Genomic DNA, 22,500 nt, shown 5'->3' on the forward strand with positions numbered 1-22,500 from the left:
GCCCAGCTCCCCACTGCCAGGGCCTCACTTTTGGCCCAGTTGACTTTGGCAGCAGAAATTTCCTTAAACGTCTGAACAATACTTCCTAAACAATCTACATCTTGTTGGTTTTTAATAAAAACTATGATGTCGTCTGCGTAGGCCGATACAGTAAAATGTGTAGTAAAACCAGGTAGAAACAGGCCATTGATGCCAGAGCGGACATTATGCAGCATGGGTTCAATGGATAAGGCGTATAACATCCCTGACATCGAGCAGCCTTGTCTTATCCCCCTGGTTACTGTGAAGGGTTTACACAACCCACCATTAATCTTCAGCACACTCTCAATGTTCTCATACATTACCTTTATCTTGGCGATGAAACCAGGGCTGAGGCCGAACCTCTCCAGAACTTTCCACAGGTAACGGTGCTCAACCCGGTCAAACGCCTTTTCCTGGTCCAAAGAAACCAGACCAGTGTCTACACCCAATGAACCAGAGACTGCCAAAATATCCCGAATCAACGACACATTGTCAATAATGGACCTGCCGGGCACACAGTAGGTTTGGGCCTTGTGGATGACCCGGTCCAACACCAGCTTCAGCCTGGATGCCAGGACTTTGGACAGCATCTTGTAATCTGCACACAGCAGAGAGACTGGCCTCCAGTTCTTAATGTCCTGCAAGTCCCCTTTTTTAGGGAGGAGAGTCAGCACTGCTCTTCTGCAACTCTGCGGAAGCGAGCAGCCATCAAAACTTTCCATAAAAACATCTAAAATGTCTGTTTTCATTATGTCCCAGAAAGTTTTGTAAAACTCTGGAGGGAGACCATCAATCCCTGGGGCCTTTCCCCCCTGCATGCCTTGTAGAGCTCTAAAAACCTCTTCCTCCGTCAGGGGCCCCTCCAGCTCCTCATTTTCATCCCCAGAAACCGTGGGCAGGTCTCTGCAGAACCTGGTGAAAGACTCGTTGTCCTCTGTGTACTCTGCTGTAGAGATCAGAGTAGAAGTCCACGGCTCTCTCTCGGATCTGGGAAGCTGTCGTTAAAAGCTGTCCTCCTGCTGATCTCAGAGCATGAATCATCCTGCTCTGCCCATTCTTCTTCTCCAAACTAAAAAAGAACTTAGTTGGAGAGTCCATTAAAGCAGCAGTCTGAAAACGGGACTGGATCAATGCCCCCTGTGCTCTCATGCCCAGCAGGTCTGCCAATACGGCTTTTTTAGACTTGAGGTCTTCAAAACAGCCTCGATTTCCTGTGGACTCTGCAGAACTCTGCAGGTCCACTATAGTTATCTCCAGATCGTTCATAGACTTGGCAATGTCTGGAGAAACATTGAGAGTGTACTGCTGACAAAGCTGCCTGATTTCAACCTTACCAATGTCCCACCACTGCCTCAGTGAACTAAAATCTCTCCTTCTGTCTCTAAAAACTTTCCAAAAAAAAATAAAAACATCCCTAAAATGTGCATCTAAAAGCAAAGCCGTGTTAAAATGCCAATACGCAGATCTGGGTTTTATATTGGCGATGTAAACATCACAATACACACATGAATGATCAGAAAAACCGACAGGCAATATAGTACACCCCTTACAAACATTCAAATGGTGCTTAAAACAATAAAACCTGTCTAGCCTAGCCATAGTTAACCGGTTGTCTCTGCTGTGGACCCATGTGTACTGTCTCTGCTGTGCATGGCGGTCTCTCCATACATCTGAGAGACTATGTGTCTCCATCAGCCGCTGCATGGCTCTTTTAGAAGCAGCATGTGGTTCGTTATGATTCCGATCTAAATCATCATCATGTGTACAGTTAAAATCCCCTCCCAAAAATAAAAACTCCTCTGGTTCACACTCACTTAAAACCGTACTGCGCTCATCTAAAAAAAGAACTCTATCAGGTCCTGAGTTTGGAGCGTATACATTTATAAAAACCAGATTAAAAACTTCATACTGGGCTCTGACTACTAAGAGTCGACCCTTTATTCTTTCGTCTACAGTATGAGACTTTGGTAGAAAGTTTCTTGCCAATAGGACTGCCACTCCTCCGCTGATGCTGCTAAGATGACCTAACACCACCTCCCCATCCCATTCCCTCCTCCAGTCTGTCTCATTTAAAGTCTCACTGTGCGTTTCTTGCAACATTGCAATATTAACTCCTTTAAGTTTTAAAAACTCAAAAATGCAAGCCCTCTTCTTCACATCTCTGCCACCATTTATATTAAGAGTGGAGATTTTAAAATTACTCATCATTTCAGATGTGAGGAAAGACACACAAAAAAACGACACAAAAATTAAGACCAACAACAAACGGACGGTCTTACATTCTCTCACTTTCTCCATCATTTAAAAGCTCTAGTTTGATCCTCAGAACCAGTTTCTTTAAACGGAAAAACTCCGGTAGAGTGAAGCCTCCCTCACCTCTCAGATTCATCTGAGCTCGTATTGAGATCAATAACAAAATAGTCTTCAAGGTTTATGTTTTTACTATTTTTAGTTTTCTGGAGGAACTGTCTTATTTGTTGTACCTGGTACAGTTCTCCTTGTACTGACCCCACAGAGACCTGGGAGTCAGTCAGAGGCTGACTGACTACAGTACAGTCCTCTTCTTCCTCATCTTCCTCAGTATCTAACTCCTCTTTTTCTTCCTCCTCCACCTCTCCCTCCTCTCTGATCAGCTGCTGTGCCTGCAGGGACAGGTAGCTCAGCCTCAGCTGATTCCTCCATCTCACCTGTCTGCTCCCTACACACATCCTCACCCAATTTTTTTTCTTTTTCCATTTCTTCACCCACACCACTTTTCTCTGCCTCACACACACTTCCCTCACCCTCCCCTCCCACTTCATTCACACAAACACCCAGTGTATTTACATTACTCACCCCGTGTGTCTGGTCGGGCACGGCATCACCACGCCGCTGTGCAGCGCGCGGAGTGGTCATCGGCCGCTCGGACGCGGCCGCCGGCCCCGACTCACCCGGTTCCCCCGGGGGAGCGGGGGCTCCCGGACCGGGAGGATTCGGATCACCTCGTCTCGGGCAGGCCCTCACCGTGTGTCCCACCTCTCCACAACCGAAACATTTCATCTCTGATGACGTTGCAAAAATCACGTATTCATAATCATCTACTTTAACATGGAACCGGAGGTTTAACTCCTCGTTCCGATGGTTCAGTATCATATAGAGCTGCCTCCGGTGAGACACGACGTGCTTCAGCAACGGAGATTTACATCCAGACAGGATCTTTTTAACGGGGGAGACTATCTTCCCGTGTCTGGACAACTCTCTGCTGAGGAAGCCATCAGAGATGAACGGTGGGACGTTTGACAGGACTACCTTTGTAGCTGGTAGTGTGAGCGGTAGCACCTGAACAAACATTTCACTCACGGTGATGCCCGACTCGATGACTTGGTTCACCTTGTCCTCCCGGTCCAGGAAGATGACCACGGCGCCGTTCATCAGAGCGGCCGACTTAATACTACCGTGCCCGACCTTTTCCCCCACAGCTAAACTAATGTCCTCCACGCTGCACGGGAAACTAGGACAGATCTTAATGCCATGTTTCCTGGTGAGCGTGGAGAACGTAAAGTGACCTATACCATTAAACTAACCAAAACTAAATGAAATTATCAAAAACAACAAAAAGAAAAGTAAGAAAAACTACAAACACTGCAGCTCACTCACACACGCTCACACACTCAGCTCCGACTCAGAGAGAGAGAGAGACAGAGAGAGAGAGAGACAGAGAGAGACAGAGAGAGAGAGAGACAGAGAGAGAGAGAGAGAGAGAGAGACAGAGAGAGAGAGAGAGACAGAGAGAGAGAGAGAGGGAGAGAGATGGAGAGAGACAGAGAGAGAGAGAGAGAGAGACAGATGGAGAGAGACAGAGAGAGAGACAGAGAGAGAGAGAGAGAGAGATGGAGAGAGAGACAGAGAGAGAGACAGACAGAGACAGAGACAGAGAGAGAGACAGAGAGAGAGACAGAGAGAGAGAGAGAGAGAGAGACAGAGAGAGAGAGAGAGGGAGAGAGAGAGACAGAGACAGAAAGAGAGAGAGAGACAGAAAGAGAGAGAGAGAGAGGGAGAGAGAGAGACAGAGAGACAGAGAGAGAGAGAGAGAGAGAGAGAGAGATGGAGAGAGAGAGACAGAGACAGAGAGAGAGACAGAGAGAGAGAGAGAGAGAGAGACAGAGAGAGAGAGAGAGAGAGAGACAGAGACAGAGAGAGAGACAGAGAGAGAGAGAGAGAGAGAGAGAGAGAGACAGAGAGAGAGAGAGAGACAGAGACAGAGAGAGAGAGAGAGAGAGAGAGAGAGAGAGAGAGAACATAAATATGTTATGTGAAATTCAACAGTTAACTTTAAATGAATACCAATCAGGAGTTTCAGCCCTGTTTAATAAGAGGACGTTTTATTTCTCTGACAGGTTCTGGGCATCAGGACTGCCTCGCAGAGACGGTTACAACGCTGCAACATGCTGCGATCAACAAGGAAACTGGAGACAAAGAAGTTATTATAATGACCATAAGAAGTGGATCTGTGAGAACTAGATTCTCTGAACTCTGTGATGACAGAGGGGTGTGTAGTGTTGGGATCAGCTTTGTCAAATCAGACTAATTGACATTTAGCTCAGTAGTTTATTCTGTGTTGCTAAATAACCTGGATTACATAGATATCGTCCCTCTGCCCTTCATAGTGAACAATCTGGTTAGAAGTCATGAACACTCACTCTGTAGTCCTACAGGATTATAATAGTAAAAGTAAATAAAAACATGGAATTGCAGGTTGTCAGCTTTTAGAACATTTTACACACCACCCAAAATAAAACCCCTCCCTACCTCCATCTCTCCTCCCTAACTCAGCCCTACAACCTATCAAATCAAGTAATTATTCATTTCTTATGCTGCAGCTGGTATTCTTGTATTTGTATCTTATTCCATTGTACCCTGTTCTTATTTTTTTTATCTCTTTCATGAAAGTTTTTAACTTCTCTCATTTTTTATGTAAAGTGTTTTGAATTGCCTTGTTGCTGAAATGTGCTCTAGAAATAAAGTTGCTTTGCCCTACAACCTGCAGCCTGTCAGTCAGTCACCAGGGCATAGAGAACGCTGTTGTGCCTGTCTGTTTCAGAGGAAGTGTAACGTTAACCACACTATATCAAATACTGACGCTTGGTCAGATACGACGCAATAAGTATCCTTCTGCGTTTGTATGGAACGCACCGGACAGAGCAGCTGTAAGATGACGTAGTATTAAGAGAGACAAAAGTAGAGAGTAGTATGAGAGCCCAAAATACCGGTAGGGTGGGAGGTTGGGCTTTCTCCAGGAGAACGGGGTTCATGTCCCGCTCTTATCCCGCGTGAAAACTGAAACATACATTCTATATAAGGTAAAAAGTTAATGAGGTTTATTGTACAAAGTACAATCTCAGACGAAGGTATCAAAAACAGGAGGCAACAGATGTGGTCATGAAACAGGCTATAGGTCTAGAAAACACTGGGATTTGGTCCCCGGTAGTACCGCCTAATCTGGTTGGTACCCTAAAAAGTACAGAGTTTCGGTACCCAACCCCACCCTAAACCCAACAAGGGTTGAAGGTGTTTCAGAGGTACTGCAGTGACTCTGGGAGGGATTTATCTCCTGGTATTGGCTGGACAAACCCTGTGAGGAATTACAAATGGTGAAATCTTGAGTCCCTCTTTGTTTTTGTAATGTCATGTGTAAGGCTTAGATAATATAATAACATGTACATTTATTATATTAAAAACTTTTTTCAGCGCTCTGAAAATGTAATAAAGTAGTTATCTTTCTTCCAAAGTGTATTTTAATCATTAATCTTCTTTGTGTGTATTTCTGAGGAAGTCTTGAACACTTCCGGACTTTTATTTTGAAGCACAGCAACTGGAACACTTCCGCTCAGCAACTAATCTGCACCGGAAGTTGTAGTCTTCACTGCGGCTAACTTCACACTTTGAACAAGATGGCGTCTAGCAGAAAGGTGTGTTAGCAGAGTGTCTTTGTTGTGTAGAGAAAGAGGTAAAATGTGTAAAGTCCAGATGCTGAGAGCGTTGGTGGAGCAGCGACTAACTGCGGCTGCTGAAGAGATATTTGGGCTGTTTGAAAGAACGATAGCAGAGTACGAGGAGGAACTTTGTCGTTCAAAAGAGGAGAACGAGCGACAACGGGAGCTACTGGACGCTGTTTACAACCCTCAGCTTCGGCTACACAGAGCAGGTTTGGTCCCTTTACTTCTAGAAACTCAGGATGTTTGTATCTGAATGTATTGTTTCGTTGATTAAACATTGTAAAGGACTGACAGGTAGATTTGGTATTATTAATATTAATGTGTGTCCTCCAGTCTGTTGGTCAGTTACCATCATGGCTAATTTCCAAACCTGAAGTTGATCTCTGCATGCTGAACAGCTTTTTATTACTGCTTGTTACTGTTCTTCATGGTTGAACGGTGCAAGAAGATGGCTCGGGTCTGTGTTCTGATGCTTGCATGGCTTCTTATACTGTTGATGTGTAACTGTGCTAATGTCTTGCTGCTTCCTGTAGCTCTGCATGGCTTACTGAGAAAGCTTGTTTGTTGCTCTAGTTGTCTGTACGACGCTGAAGTTGACTTCCGAGTCGGCAGTTAAGGGGAAATTTAAGGGGAACTTAAAACTGTCCGATTCAGCAGGGAAACATCATTTACATTGTTACAAGTGACTGATCCTCGGTTTTTGAACCTCTGACTGTATTGAAAGAGTGTTAGTCATTAAGGTAAATTATGAATTATGTCTAAAACACACTTTTAGATTTGTGAAAGCTTTATTGTCTTTATGAGAACTCAATAAAGGGAGATTTCACTGTTTTTTGCATATGTAGACCACATTGGACCAGGTCCAGATCCAAAACCACAATACATAGACTGGTCAAATCTGGACTACATTATCCCAGAGAGGATAAACCTTGTTAAAAACACAGTTTCAGATTTGTGAAAGCTTTATTGTATTTGTTAAAATGCAATAAAGGAAGATTTTACTGTTTTTTTCATATGTAGACCACATTAGACCAGGTCCAGATCCCAAACCCCACTTGTCTAGGTGTACCCTTAACTGCCGAATTGGAAGCTGCTAATCAGATGCCAACTTCAGCGTCCTGCTGTCTGTGTGGTGTCTTGTTGACTTCTGTCTGTATATATAACCTGTACTAATGTCTTGTTGACTTCTGTCTGTATATATAACCTGTACTAATGTCTTGCTGTTTCCTGTTGCTCTGGTCTAAAATCATCTGGCCAAAGGACTACAGTTGAAAATTAGCCAGCTGGCTAATAGCTCTATTTGGAAATAATAAATCATTCTTGACTACTGGGGTGATTTTGTAGGGGAGTGCATGTACATAGAAACTAAAAATGAAAAAGGAACTTTTCTAAAGTCAACCATTCTTTGTTGAACTTTAATACTTTACAAACACCAGAGCAAGAGAGCGCTGTGACTACTCTTCTGAAGTGATTTTGGAGAGGGACGTTAGGTAGTTAAATATGCTGGTTGGCTGACATGTCACCATTGTATTCATATAATACTATCAATCCAGACTTAATATGATATTAATAATGTATGCATGTTGCTTCCTCTAAATTTCAGGTTGTGGTCGACTAGCGCGGCCTGCTTTGGTTGTTTGATGAATTGATCAACATTGATTGTGATTGGTGGTTGGCTGTGCATGCAGAGCCTGCATGTCACACACTAGCAACAAACTGTGTATCCAAGAGCACTTAAATCAGTGTAAATGACGTTATATCAGACACAGACTGCTGTTGTAGATTAGTGTTACGTTTCCAGCGTACGGCTCTGAACCGTAACATTAGTTGGGACAGACGCCTTGTTTCTTTAGGCTAACTATTAGGCCTGTCGCGATAGTCATTAAATCAATTAATCGCATGATAAATAAAAATGAGCTTGATCATTTTTCCGGCCGTGATAATTTCCATTTGCGTGCTTGTCTGTTTTCCTCTGCCGCCACGGTATCAGAAATAGGGCAGACGCACAACAGGGTTTCCGCTATGTACACCGCGCTCCGCCGTTCCTTCAGCTGTTTATGAAAAGTCATAAAGTCGTAATTACACGACTCTGCAGAGCCGTCTGCTCTACTGAACTTAAACAAACTGTCATCCGCTCTCTCTCCCCTTTAGAGGTGAGCAACTGGAACAGTGACAGGACGTCATCACTCGCGAAGTCATGGCAACCAAATAAACAACAGGGCGAGTAGTACTTGTCACTCAATCGTGAAATATGACAGCTACAGTTTATTGGAAAATAGCATTGTGGACACTGAAGTTGATGAATTTACTGTTTATCAGACCCCACATGAGACAAGAAGCTAACGTTAGCGAACGCTGCTGTGATGGTCCCTCTGCCTCTGACTCCCGTTGCAGGAGACGCTGTATTCCTCCGACACGTTGTATTAACGTTACTGTTTTAAAACCGTTTTCCAGGTTAGTGGGGGTGCATACCGCTCAAAACCAACATGACAAACGTAGCTAGTAATGTTCACTCAGCGTTTTGTTATGTTGTTAAACTGTGTGTAAAATGAGCGGAGACGTTAAATCACCGGTTTCAGGTAACGGCACCCTACGGTACCGTCTATTTGCTGGATGGTTTCAAGCTAACGGTCGGTAGCTAACAGTAGCAGATAAGCCTGTTGACAGCGACGTTATTGTTCATATTTTGGCACAATTTTTGTGACTGTAGTAGTGGTCATAGTGACTGAAAGTGTGATGTGAGATGCTAAAAAAAAAACTACATGCTGTTTTCAGGTAACGTTAATGTTTTGATTGTGTTTGGTTTTTATTCCAGTGCATTTTTTGTGAACAGAGACTGAAATTCCATTTTACTTCTTGTTTTTGTTCATTTATTGTGGATATTCAAAATGTCTTCCAGTTCCAGTGTTAAATATTCTTTAGAAATAAAAGTGTATTGATCTTTGAAAAGGTGTACCTGCATTATTATGTCATTATTATCGTTTAACGCAATAATTTCTGGGACAATTTATCGTCCAGCAAAATTTGTTATCGTGACAGGCCTACTAACTATATTAACTCTGTATTGCTGTTCTGCCTTGTGGTGCCTGAAGTTAATCTGACTCAGACGTTTAGGCTCAAGGTTCTTTGATGTCCCTGCATTCCCCCTCTGCTGCTCATCTGTACATGCAAACCCTGGCTTTCCACCAGTCACTGCATTCTGCACCTGCAATAATGGCTTCAATAGTGTCCTTGTCATTTCTCCATGTACTATTAACATTACTATTAAGCGTTCATAAGTATATTAAACTAGATTCAACCTAATCATTGCACATATTGTACAGACAACAAAGTTTGTTTAGCATCTAACCAGAAGTGTAAAAGAGGCAGTTTACCTTCGGAGCGAGTAGCGACTCTAGAGTCATAGTGGGAGAAACAAAGTGTCTCCTCTGTGCTTTCTGACCACAGTGGGAAATCTGGAGCAGGAAACGTTAGCCACGGCCGAGCAAGGTGTGTCGCCGCAATGTCCAGTTGCATTTTTTGAGAGGTGCACGCACATCGCTCAGCCGTGGCTTGGTAGCGTTGTATTTCCCCCGACTCTTCTCCATAAACAACATGAAATCAAGGAGAGGGTTAACTTTTCCTGCTACATATTTCCCACCGTGGTCAGAAAGAACAGAGGAGACACTTTGTTTCTCTCACTATGACTCTAGAGTCGGTACTCGCTCTGAAGATAATCACCGTCACTCTCTCAAACACACACACGCCAGCCAGCCCTGCTATTCTCTTAAAGAGATCGATGCACACACCAACGCACAAGTATAAACTTCAGGCTATTTACGTAGGCTGGAGCCCTGCGTTTCAGTTATTTTCCTTGCCCCACACTGATGCAAAAATACATTTGCCAGTGATTATCTTAACTGCATATTACTCCAGTGATAAAATAACTCCATGTCATAGCCATTTTAAGTTTTATGTCAATAGGCTACATAAAGGAGAATTCCGGTCGATTTCAACACGTAGCTCTGTTTGTAAATTTGGAGTGCTGTCAGTAGCGAGAAAAACGAAAATAATCGGTGCTGCCTACACCGAGTTATGCTCCTGCTAGATCTCTCACCCATGCGGCTGAAATGGGGTAGGTTTTAAACATGCTTTTAGCCTCTTAACATGTTCGAGATATCATTACAAGTGCCTAACCATGTGAAGTGATTCCACAGTGAATCTGACTGCATTAGTTGTGGAAGAAATGCGTAAAAGTTGTGCTTATTCAGCCAGTGCACATGCCTCTGTTTATTTCCTGTGTTCTGGTGAAGTCCACTCAAGTCGACTGTCGAACTCATACAATCCAATATTCCAAAACATATTTTTCCAACGAAAAATGATGGTCACAAATTGCCGTAGTTATGTCCATAGTAATGCCGCTCTTTTTTCTTTTCATTTTTTTTTCTTCAAGATGAGTGCTTAGGGACCGTCTACAAACTACAACACCGAAAAGAGATACAGCTAATGCTTATTTAAAAAGTAACTGCTGTAGTGCAACCAGCAGGATACTAATTATAATTGAGGTAAGTTTGGAGACACTACCTTATTTAATCATATAATTAATAAATATTTTTGTTGTATCTCTTTTCGGTGTTGTAGTTTGTAGACGGTCCCTAAGCACTCGTCTTACTGCCGTCTCACCGCCAGCTGCTCGAAGAGACCAATGTTATTTCTCCAGGTTGGAGGACGGCTCGTTTTGATGAAAATTAGTTTATAGCTCGTTGTTTACCTTACTACGGTAGGAAAGATGTATTGTTTGTGATTTAATAACGTTTCGCTATAGAGTAATTGATTCCGGAAGTTTGAATCTGTGAATATCTTTCTAACTTTACCGAAGTTGCGAACATTACATGAGAGAGATTACCGTGTTTTCAGCGAACTATTTGATGAGGACAACTTCACCGAAAACAGCGACAAGTGCCGGCATTACTATGGACATAACCACGGCAATTTGTGACCATCGTTTTTTGGTGGAAAAAATATGTTTTGGAATATTGGATTGTATGAGTTTGACAGCCGACTTGTGTGGACTTCACCAGAACACAGGAACTAAACAGAGGTATGTGCACTGGCTGAATTAGAACAACTTTTATGCATTTCTTTCACAACTACTGCAGTCAGATTCACTGTGTTCACTCGGAAGGAATTACTTCACATGGTTAGGCACTTGTAATGACATTTCGAACATGTTAAGTGGCTAACAACTTGTTTAAAACCTGCCCCGTTTCAGCCGCCTGGGTGAGAAATCTAGCAGGAGAATAACTCGGTGTAGGCAACACTGATTATTTTTCTCGCTGCTGACAGCAATCCACGACCAAAAACAACAGAGCTACGTGTTGAAATCGACCGGAATTCTCCTTTAAATAAAAATACTGTTTCTCCAAAGTTCAGTTAAAAAAATCTTTAGAACAATATGCAAATTAATCGTTAGATTAATCGATGACAAAAATAATCGTTAGGGACAGCCCCAAATGGTTCCATTTTGTAGCTGGTTTTAGCAAGCTGACCTTAAGCTATGCTATGCTACTTTGTATCAGTTTGTTAGAGTAAATGTGTAAGTTTTCATATCTATGACGATACAAACTACCTCTCATTATTATTGGTTTGAGTTTAGTTTGAGTGGTGGTCAGTAATGTGTCTTTAATTCTGTTTTCTGCAGATGTTGAGCAGCTGTCAGTGGTAAAAGAAGAGGTTCCCCCTGAGCAGCAGGAGTGTAGCTCCAGTGTGGACCAGCAGGAGCCAGAGCCCCCCCCACACATTAAAGAGGAACAGGAGGAACTGTGGAGCAGTCAGGAGGGAGAGCAGCTTCAAGGGCTGGAGGAGGCTGATATCACCAAGTTCCCATTCACTCCTGTCCCTGTGAAGAGTGAAGATGATGAAGAGGAAGCTCAGTCCTCACAGCTTCATCACAGACAAACTCAACACATGGAAACAGAAGCTGCTGGAGAGGACTGTGGAGGACCAGAACCAGCCAGGAACTCACATCCACTTTTACAACCAGAGACTGAAGACCAGACTGGAGACTCTTCTGAACCTGAGACTGATGACAGTGCTGATTGGAAGGAGACCAGAGAACCTCAGTCAGCTTTAAACTCTCTGAAACATGATTCAAGATGTAAGAAAACATTCAGCTGCTCTGAGTGTGGGAGAAGATTTGGCACCAGGGGACATCTGTTTGATCACATGAAAATCCACCCAGGAGAGAAAAAATACAGCTGCAGTGTTTGTAACAAGAGATTTTTCTGGCGTCAACAGGTCAGAAGACATAAATGCGTCAACCTTCAGTCGTCACAGCTTCAGAGTCAAACTGAGGAGAACAGAGAGACAGAGCCTCCAGCCAGCAGAGAAACTCAACACATGGAAACAGAAGCTGATGGAGAGGACTGTGGAGGACCAGAACCAGCCAGGAACTCACATCCACTTTTACAACCAGAGACAACTTCTGATCCTGAGACTGATGACAGTGCTGATTGGAAGGAGACCAGAGAACCTCAGTCAGCTTTAAACTCTCTGAAACATGATTCAAGACGTAAGAAAACATTCAGCTGTTCTGAGTGTGGGAAAGTATTTGGCACCAAGGAACACCTGAAGACACACATGAGAACTCACACAGGAGAAAAGCCTTTCATCTGCTCAGTGTGTAGGAAATCTTTTACACAGAGTGGAGATTTACAGAGACACAAAAGAATCCACACAGGAGAGAAAACGTTCAGCTGCTCTCAGTGTGGGAGAAAGTTTGTCCAAAGGGCACATCTGAAGAGACATGTGATAACTCATACAGGAGAGAAACCTGTCAGCTGCTCAGTTTGTGATCAAAGATTTGGCTGCAAGACACATCTGAAGACTCACATGAGAATCCACACAGGAGAGAAACCTTTCAGCTGCTCAGTTTGTAAGAAATCTTTTAGACAGAGTGGAAATTTAAAATCTCACATGAAACAACACACAGGAGAGAAAACTTTCAGCTGCTCTGAGTGTGGGAGAAGATTTAGTCAAAAGTCAAATCTGAAGAGTCACATGAGAACTCATACAGGAGAAAAACCTTTCAGCTGCTCAGTCTGTAAGAAATCTTTTACACAGGGTAGCAATTTAAAATATCACATGAAACAACACACAGGAGAGGAACCGTCTACTTCCTGAGTAAGTGACCTCAGAAAGCAGCAGGAGTGGAGCTCCAGCGTGGACCAGGAGCAGCCAGAGAATCTCAGCCAGGTTGGAACTCTCTGAACCATAGAAATAAAATGGATAGAAAGGCCATTTCCATTCAAATCAATGTAGCATAATGGTCAGAGTGGCAGCCTTTTTTATGTGTACCGTTGCCATTCAGTATAAGCCGACTTCTGGCGAGTCGCGGAGCTGAGGCTAAATGTCAAATTAACTTCATGCTTCAGCCACACAAAGCACACTGCTATCACCACGAGTAACAGCTTTATTCGGCTTGTTTTCTGTGAAGGATGTGGCGAGTTGGTGACGTTAAGGCGGAGTAAGCAAGCTAATGTTAGCCAAATAAGTTGTTCTCCGGATGGCTGGTTCCGCCTTGCTGTCATGCTGCATCAGTTACAGACCATGTTGGGCAAGTTACTTCCAAAATATAATATATTATTGATCACTAGTTACTGCCATTTGAGAGTAATTCGTTATATTACAATATTACTGTCTCTGAATTGTAATGCTTTACGCTACTTTTGCGTTACTTTTAAACAATTCCTGAAATTAATGTCCGTGTCGCAAATGTATCCGTCTCTGCAGTCATTTCAACCACCGAATCCAGCAACAGGAAATATCACTCGCTGACTTTTTTTCTCTGTGCTGAAATATTTCGCAGTGTTGGTGAAAAAAAAAAAACGCCACTAAATGGCAGGTTAAATGCATTGTAATTCGCGTTACTGAGATTGTAACAGTTATAATATTACTGAAATTGTATTAGTAATGCGTTATATTACTGCGTTACAGCAAAAAAGAATACATTACTGTAATTGCGTTACTTTTGTAACGTGTTACTCCCATCACTGGTTACAGATAATGCGCTGAACAGCAGGCTGGGTGACCCGCTAACGTTAGACGGCTGGGTCTAACGTCTAACCGCTGACCCGTTGTCACTGGGTCTAACTGTCCCTCATCTTCTCTGCCAATGCCAAACAGCTTATTATCCCCCGCGAGTGTCTTTATAATTTTCCAATTTTCAATAAACTGTCTGTACACTTACAAAGTTCTCAATGCTTCGGTTAACATTTAGGGACCCTTATTATGCTACAGTTGAAGTTTGGTGATATTTTGAGCCTTTTTAGTGGTACAAAATAGCGATTTGTTTTTACTTTCCCTGTGCCCCGAATACTAGCGTTGTAAGCTAATCAGCCGTCCACGCTAGCTTCTTTCAAGCTACAAACACATTCGATTAGCATGAAAACATGTCCCAGAGAGCGACAGAGTGGGTACACATCTGTTATTAACACCTAGGTTCATTTTGCGCCGGAATTGTCCTTTAATTAAGTGTTAGTTAAGGTGCATATGTTCTCAACTTTACAATAAGGATACCAAAGAGCATGTATAACTGTTTAGTTATGGTTTAGTGATGCTTATTCAGTATTGTTATACATTAATTAAGTGTTAGTTAAGGTGCGCATGTTCTCAACTTTACAATAAGGCTAATAAAGATCATTAACAACTGTTTAATTATGGTTTAGTGATGCTTATTCATTATTGTTATGTATTTATCAAGTGTTAGTTAAGGTGCATATGTTCTCAACTTTACAATAAGGATACCAAAGAGCATTAATAACTGTTTAGTTATGGTTTAGTAATGCTTATTCAGTATTATTATAAATTAATCGAGTGACCAGTTATGGTTAAGTAATGATTGTATAGCATGGATAATTTATATAAGTTGGGCTTCAAGTTAATCAATCAATACCGTAGTTAACATTAACAATATTTGTAAATGATAGACACTTTAGTTAGCGGTTATTTCCAGTTTAGGCTTTTTAGTACATTAACTAATGTTAAAATACACACCTTATTTAAATGTTATTAATAATTAGTTAAGGCTTGTTACTGCATTAACTAACGGTGAAATAGACACCTTAGTTAACTGTTATTAACAGTTAGTCAAGGCTTAATACTGCATTTACTAATGACTTAATAGACACCTTAATTAACTGTTATTAACAGTTAGTCAAGGCTTCTTACTGCATTAACTAATGGTAAAATAGACACCTTAGTTAACTGTGATTAACAGTTACTTAAGGCATTGACTAAAGGTAAATAATGCATCAATTAATACCTTAGTTAACATGAGCGTTCACCTTATTCAACTGTAAATAACGGTTAGTTAATACTTATTAATGCATTAACTAATGCTAATTAATGTACCGTTATTGTAAAGTATTACCAAATAATTCTATGTAGACCAGGAAGGGGGAAATCCCACAAATCCCGCACGGAAAATAGCACCCTGTACTGCCGTACATTCAGATGAATGGCGCCAGTACCCTGTGGTCAACGTTCACATGCCGACTGGATGACTCACGTCAGCCGGTTGAAAATCAGCGACTAAAGAGGTAGCGTTTAGCTTAGCATTGTAACCACACACAACACTGGCTTGGATGCATCAACCTCCCCAGCTCCACCCTTTCTAAATATGGTCACTTCTGGCTCCAAAACGCCAAGATGGCGACAGCCAAAAAGCAAACTCTTGGCTTCTAAACGGCAGTCTACACAACAATGGGTCACACTGTAGTGTTTCTTTGTACCACTGGGACATTTGGCCTGATGGCGGCAGTAATGGAAACATCAGGGTGTCACCACAATCATTTTTATGGAATTGGGCCCTACAGTAGTGGAAGTCTGTTCTTGTTAAAACATGGATTGGCAGACTGATGGTCCAATATATTGTTCCAAAGCCGGATATCCATATTAATTCATCAATTGTCAAATTTGAACTTCATTAAACATTAAAATGTTTCAGTTTAGTCAACAGAAAGAACTGTGAAAGCAGCATTTCCTGTTGTATCCAAACTGTTGAACTGCTGTGTGGCTAGGTGTGAATAAATGCTATTTATACATTAGTTAAGAAGTTAAAAAAACACCAGACCAGAGTTACGTGTGTTTGTGTTTGTGTTTGTGTTTGTGTGTGTGTGTGTGTGTGTGTGTGTGTGTGTGTGTGTGTGTGTGTGTTGCATCAGCTGTTACTTCCTTTATGTTCTTTACTGGCAAAGAAACACTTGCAGCATCAGTAGAGTATGTTACATTACTGAATATATATCTACCAAAGTTTTACAGCAGCGAAGTGACTGATCTACACAGCGCAGTAACCAGTAAGGGAAGTGAAGTGCAGCTACGGTTTAATTGTCTCAAGATGTCTGCAGATATTTATGCCACACCAGATGTGTCAAAGAAGGCAGGGGCGTCAGACTGGGGGGAAAAAGGGGACTGAGTACCCCAAAAAGATGCTAGAATGAATAGCTGTGAATGTGGGGAGGGGCCCATTGAAAATGCCTTTCTACAGGGCCCAGAATTGTGTGCTATGCCCCTGAAAGAAGGTGAGATACAACAGAAATGTGCAGGAAGACAAAGAAGAGTGGGAGGAGAGGGAGGTGGAAATATACGAGAGTCCAGACGCTATCTTCCTCCAGGAGACCGGGGTTCATGTCCCGCGTGTCACTGAAACGTACATTTTATAACCCCACCCACCATCTTTTCCTAACCCTAGCTGTCCCGTTCTTGTCCCGAGGGTCAGTTAAACGTACGTCGTGAGTGTCAAAAAGTGACGGCAACACTCTTAGACTTTTAGCGTCCATAACAAACGCCAAAGACACCTGACCAAGCGTCTGTATTTGACGCGATGAGAGTAAGAATATGTTGTTATTGCAGCGGACGCTGTCTGCGTCGCATTTTTAAAAGTGTAACCACACTTGGGACGGCTTTATTGGCATTAACGTGACTCGCTGCAACTTGAACAAGCTGCAGAGGCAGCCCAGTCTCATGGCAGTTTGTGAAATGGTTACGTTATTGAATCTATTGATTTGTGAACAGGACACGATTATGTCGTTTTTTTTCATGTGGGGATTACAAATTTTAATTTAACGCATGGGAATGGGAAGCATATCTCGTGATCACAGCACGACAACGGTACGGAGTCACCCCGGAGAGTGGGGATCGCGTCCTGCGTGTTACAGTTCCTTTCCCAGTTAATCTTCTCCTAACCATCCCGTTGTTGTGGCGTTTAATGTCCCCGTTGTTGCGTGCCACAGAGACCGCGGATCGTGTCCCGCGTGTGGCGTTTAATTTCCCACTTTGTGAAATGGTAATGTTCGAAAATCATGACCTGTACACGAAATAAACGAGAAAAGCGTGACCTGTACACAAATCAATAAATCAAATTAACGTGACTATTTCACAAACTGGCGTGAGACTGAGTTGGCAGAGGTGACGTAGTTTGCTCCATCTTCTCCGCAGCTCTGTGTGTGTGTGTGTGTGTGTGTCAGAGCTGAGCCCCGATATCTGTGAAATATGCAGAGAGGAATAAGGAGATTGCGCTTACGTATGAGCTCTCAGGTACCGAAATTTGGCACGAATGATTTTACCTGAATTGCTCCCTGGTAGTACCGGCCTAATCTGGTTGGTACCCTAAAAAGTACAGAGCTTCGGTGCCCAACCCCACCCTAAACCCAACAATAACTGTTGGCTTTGCCGTGATGAGTATGTTTCTCAAATCTTAAAGGAGAATTCGGGTCGATTTCAACACGTAGCTCTGTTGTTTGTAAATTTGGAGTGCTGTCAGTAGCGAGAAAGACGAAAATAATCGGTGCTGCCTACACCCTGTTATCCTCCTGCTAGAGTTAGCACCCAGGAGACTGAAACAGGGCATATTTAAAACGTGTGTTTAGCCTCAAAACATGTTCAAAATGTCATTACAAGTGCCTACCCATGTGAAGTGATTCCTTCTGAGTAAACACAGTGAACCTGACTGCAGTAGATGTGAAAGAAATGCATGAAAGTTGTGCTAATTCATACGTCTGTTTAGTTCCGGCGGTGAGACAGCAGTAAGAGAGTGCTTAGGGACCGTCTACAAACTACAACACCGAAAAGAGATCCAACAAAAATATTTATTAATTTAATGATTAAATAAGGTAGTGTCTCCAGACTAACCTCAATTATAACTTGTCTCCTGCTAGTTGTACTACAGTACTTTTAAAAAATAAGCATATGCATATTTTTGAAAATATTTTGTATTAGAGTTATGTGTTGATATTGACCGGAATTCTCCTTTAACCAAGGTCTCATTTACACTCGTCATTTCAAGCGTCTCATATCTGGATTAAATCCAAATGCAACACTTTTGTTAACACCTTTTCACATACTGTATATAAGTCCAAGTCACAAATGTGATTGCAGACAGTCAGTTTCCTCGAGCTACATGCTAATCAGAGTCAGTACTACTCCAGTCCAGAGGGTGGTGGTAATGCACCGGAAGCTGTAAATGCCAAAAAGAGCCACAAGAGAAATAACTCGTCCATTTTAGGTTTTAGGTCTCCCTTAGAGATAGGGTGAGAAGCTCAGTCATCCGTAAGGAACTGGGAGTAGAGCCGCTGCTCCTTTGCGTCGAAAGGAGCCAGTTGAGGTAGTTCGGGCATCTGGTAAGGATGCCCCCTGGGCGCCTCCCTAGGGAGGTGTTCCAGGCACGGCCAGCTGGGAGGAGGCCTCGGGCAAGACCCAGGACTAGGTGGAGGGATTATATCTCCAACCTGGCCTGGGAACGCCTCGGGATCCCCCAGTCGGAGCTGGTTAATGTGGCTCAGGAAAGGGAAGTTTGGGGTCCCCTGCTGGAGCTGCTGCCCCCGCGACCCGACACCGGATAAGCGGACAAAGATGGATGGATGGATTTTAGGTTTAGTGCATTGACAACACTTTAGCTAAATAGCTAAACAGCCATTAATCAGATGCATAAACTAATACACATGGAAGATTTGCAAAGATGGACTACGAGTGAGATAACTGTTATTGTCCAAATCTGTAATCATTGTCCAAAATCTAAAAGGGTTTGGGGTCAAACTTAAAATGTTGACATGTAATGTAATCCGGTGTTTTAAAGACATGTTCAACATCAGCATTCTGTCTCTGGGGCAGTCAGTTGAGAAAATAACTTCAAGTTGTCGTGCTGCATGAGAGTCTTTGGGCTGCCACAAAAAATGGCCGACTGTGTCTGAACACACTCATTATCTCTTCATCATCTTTTTTCTGTGCTCCTCTGCACTGTCGTGCATCTACGATCTGCTCTGTGTGTTACTAGCTGTGCATGTAGCGGAGCTAATTCTTTATTCCATCCAGCTTAATGTCAGGTAATTATCAAAGACCCTGGTTATGTGTCAGTAAGGAAGATGGTCTATCATCTCTTGTGTTTGTTTCTCTGAAAAAAAATTAAATTCACACCTAAACTTCCCTTTTTCTAAGAAACGGAACAAAAAAACTGTGCGGTCACATCACAGTTCTTGTGTCAGAGAGGCATGTGTAAATGCAGCTATGCATAGTCACTGTGTGGGTATTTCCTCATTTTTACTAATCAGGAAGAAACATCTTTATTTTATTAGTTTTACTTAACTTTAATATACTTTTTATAAGGTTTATCTGAAGGGTTTCATTATACTGATTCCCAAACAACTGAATGCCTAAATCTGAGTCAACTTTTTAAGTTAAGTGGGACTTTTTGTCTAACACTAACAAATGTATTAGGGTGTGCATCTGTCTTAGTGGTTTGTGCTGCGGCCACTTCCTGTGTTAAAGGAGTGACAAACTTAAAGACAGACAGTGTAACGGAAAATAGGTTCAGTTCAGTTTGTCAAGATGGCTGCAGATACTCTCGCTGCGCCACGTTTGAGCTTGAATGTGAGATATAACAGGAACAGCGGAGAGGAAGAGGAGAATCAGGTGGAGATCTTAGAGGATGAAGAGCATGACGCTGATCTCGGGTCACAAAGAGCCAGTAAGTCTGAAATGATGATTGTTGTAAAGGGGAAGTTCCTCTCAGTTTCTGTGAGGCTTTATTTAAACTAGATATTGAGTGTTAATTCACAATTAATGAACCACCATTAGTTACTATTCATTGTGAGTGTTTATCAGGTGTCTTGGTGATGGAATCTGGTGCCTCGTGAGTCATTATTCTTATCGTTCAAACTTCAAACAAACAGTAAAACTTGTTCTGGATGTATTTTGTCTCTGTAGGACCACACAATCCTGCAGCCGGCAACAGAAGGTGCTTCAGAGCTACTGCAGTGACTCTGGGAGCGTTTTATCTTCTGGTATTGGCTGGAGTCTTCATTCGCTGTGAGTAATTATGTTTTTAATACAAACTGTCATATCTTAAAGGAGAAATATCATGAAATACATTTTCAGTGCTTGTGCAAATACGTTTGGGTATTTGGAGTGCCTACCAATCCCAACTGTGAAATAAGACCACCCAGACAGTTTTTTGTAGGCTGCCTAGATCATAAAACATGCGATTCAACAAGCTATTCACATTTGACTCCCCTTCCTCTTGCTCATGCAGCCTCATTAGAAAATACCGCCCCCATCTAAGTATCTCCACCCACGGCTTAACCACTAACTATTTTTTTTCATAAGCCAATCAGAGCAGTTTTTTTTGTTGGGAGGGGTGTTAAAGTGACAGGCGCTAAAACGGAGCTTGTCTTGGTTCTTTTTCCACACTTGATACTGTCATGGTTGTGGTTTTCAGTTGTAGTTTTTCCTGTTTTATGTTTTCACTTCATTCCCTGTGTGTTACTGCTTCCCTGTTATTTGTTCTTGGTTATGTTTTACCCATGTTCTTTCTGTGTTCTTTGTTTTGTTTTCCTAGTTTCATCCTTGTGTATGTTTTCATGCTTCCGTTTCTTGTTTTACTCTGTAGTCTCTGTTTCTCCTGTGTCATGTCTTGTTTTACTTCCTGCCTTGTGTTTGTCGGTCCATCAGCCCTCTCGTCACCTGTCCCTCGTTTCTACCCTCATTACCTTGTGTATTTAGTCTCTGTGCTTTCTTTGTCTGTTGTCCGATCGTTGTCGTTACGTGTGTCATTCCCTGTGTCATTTCCTGAGTCATTCCCTGCATTTCTTGCATCACACTGCAGACCCCTCACCCTCTTGTTGAGTCTAAGCAGCTCCCTGATTTTGCTGCTGAACCTGGACTTTTGCAGTCTCCTGGTATCCCAAGCTTCTGAGCCTCAGTTGTCCCCTGTTCCTGAACCCTACTAGTCCCAAGTTCCTGTGCCCCTGTTTCCTTCAGCAGCTGTTTCTGGCTCCCCTCAGCTGCTGTGTTCCCCAGATTCACTTCTACAACTGCCTGCCCCTGATAAGCCACAGCATCAACAGGAATTAGCTTTGCCTCAGCAGTCCCTGGACTGGAGATTGGTCTGTTTCTTACTTTGTTATGGTTGTTACCAGATATTCTAGTCACTTTGGAGAAAGACCAGCTGCAGACCAGATATGAAATGCTACAGACCAGATACGACCAACTGAGCAGCAACTACAGCCAGATCCAGAGGAAAGTTTCTGGTAAGAAATGTTTCAAATCACCATAACACCCAGGATCAAACTTCACACTGTCTATTTAGCATAATTAATCTCAAACTGTCTTACTTTCATCTATTGCTGTTTATCTCAAGACATATCCGTCAAAAACAGTCAGTTACAGGATGAAGTAAAACAGCTGAAGAGCAGAATAAAAGATGAGAAAGTTTAAAAACAGTAAACACCTGTATTATACACATTTACATCATAGAACTTGATTGTGTATTTACCGTTGATTATAACTGTTTCATGCTGTTAAACTGTTTTGCTGATGATGTGAATTTTTCTGTTATGGAAATGGAAGTTGATTTATTTGAAACAGGGACAATGCACAAATAAACATTAAACTTGTAATACAAGAGAATATGTCTTGGGTCAGGTTATAGCAACAATTGCTAATTTCCACCTGTAGTCCCTGGGCAGGTATGACACTTAACAAAATAACAATTTTAAAAAGAAATGTTAACAGGACTATAGATGACGTGGTGTCCATAGTAATTAAAAACAAGCAGCGTAGTAAAAACAGGGACGCCAGCAGCCCACTCACTCTCTCTCTCCCCCCTCCCCAGCACACACACTCAAACTGAAGCAGCAGCTTAGGCACATTAGAGTACAGTCCAACTCTAGACACTCATTCATACACGGATACACATACACAGACACACACACACTCACATATACAGTATCTTATAGATGTGTGCAAACTTGCTTACTCAACAACCAACTCTTTGTTAGGCATGAGAAAATGTGAGAATTTGTACATAAGATATATTCCGTGGGAAGGACATTCCACTGCCTCATGGCCACACATGAGAAAGAGGAACTCCCAAATTGGGTTTTACGTTGTGGGATGCTACACTACCCCCTTGTAACGCTTAGAGTTGTTTGCGCTGTTATTTCGGAGCAGAGTGTTACAAACTTTTTCAGAG

At 42.4% G+C, this 22,500-nt stretch overlaps 1 protein-coding gene across 1 annotated transcript; it reads left to right on the forward strand.

Annotated features, from left to right (window-relative positions):
* The first annotated feature begins 10,070 nt into the window (after positions 1-10,070).
* On the forward strand, positions 10,071-13,835 carry LOC116050097 (gastrula zinc finger protein XlCGF49.1-like). Its single transcript, XM_035993423.1, has 2 exons — positions 10,071-10,110; positions 12,490-13,835. Exons 1-2 carry the CDS (start codon positions 10,071-10,073, stop codon positions 13,155-13,157), a joined length of 708 nt encoding a protein of 235 aa, XP_035849316.1. The 3' UTR covers positions 13,158-13,835.
* The last annotated feature ends 8,665 nt before the right edge of the window (positions 13,836-22,500 follow it).

Source organism: Sander lucioperca, chromosome 16 (assembly GCF_008315115.2).
Source record: "Sander lucioperca isolate FBNREF2018 chromosome 16, SLUC_FBN_1.2, whole genome shotgun sequence".
Lineage (NCBI taxonomy): Eukaryota > Metazoa > Chordata > Actinopteri > Perciformes > Percidae > Sander > Sander lucioperca.

Coding starts and splice junctions, on each gene's coding strand:
- LOC116050097 (XM_035993423.1), top strand. CDS start 10,071: ATGCTCCTGCTAGATCTCTCACCCATGCGGCTGAAATGGG. Junction 10,111..12,489: donor ACCCATGCGGCTGAAATGGG/GTAGGTTTTAAA, acceptor ACAGTGCTGATT/GGAAGGAGACCAGAGAACCT.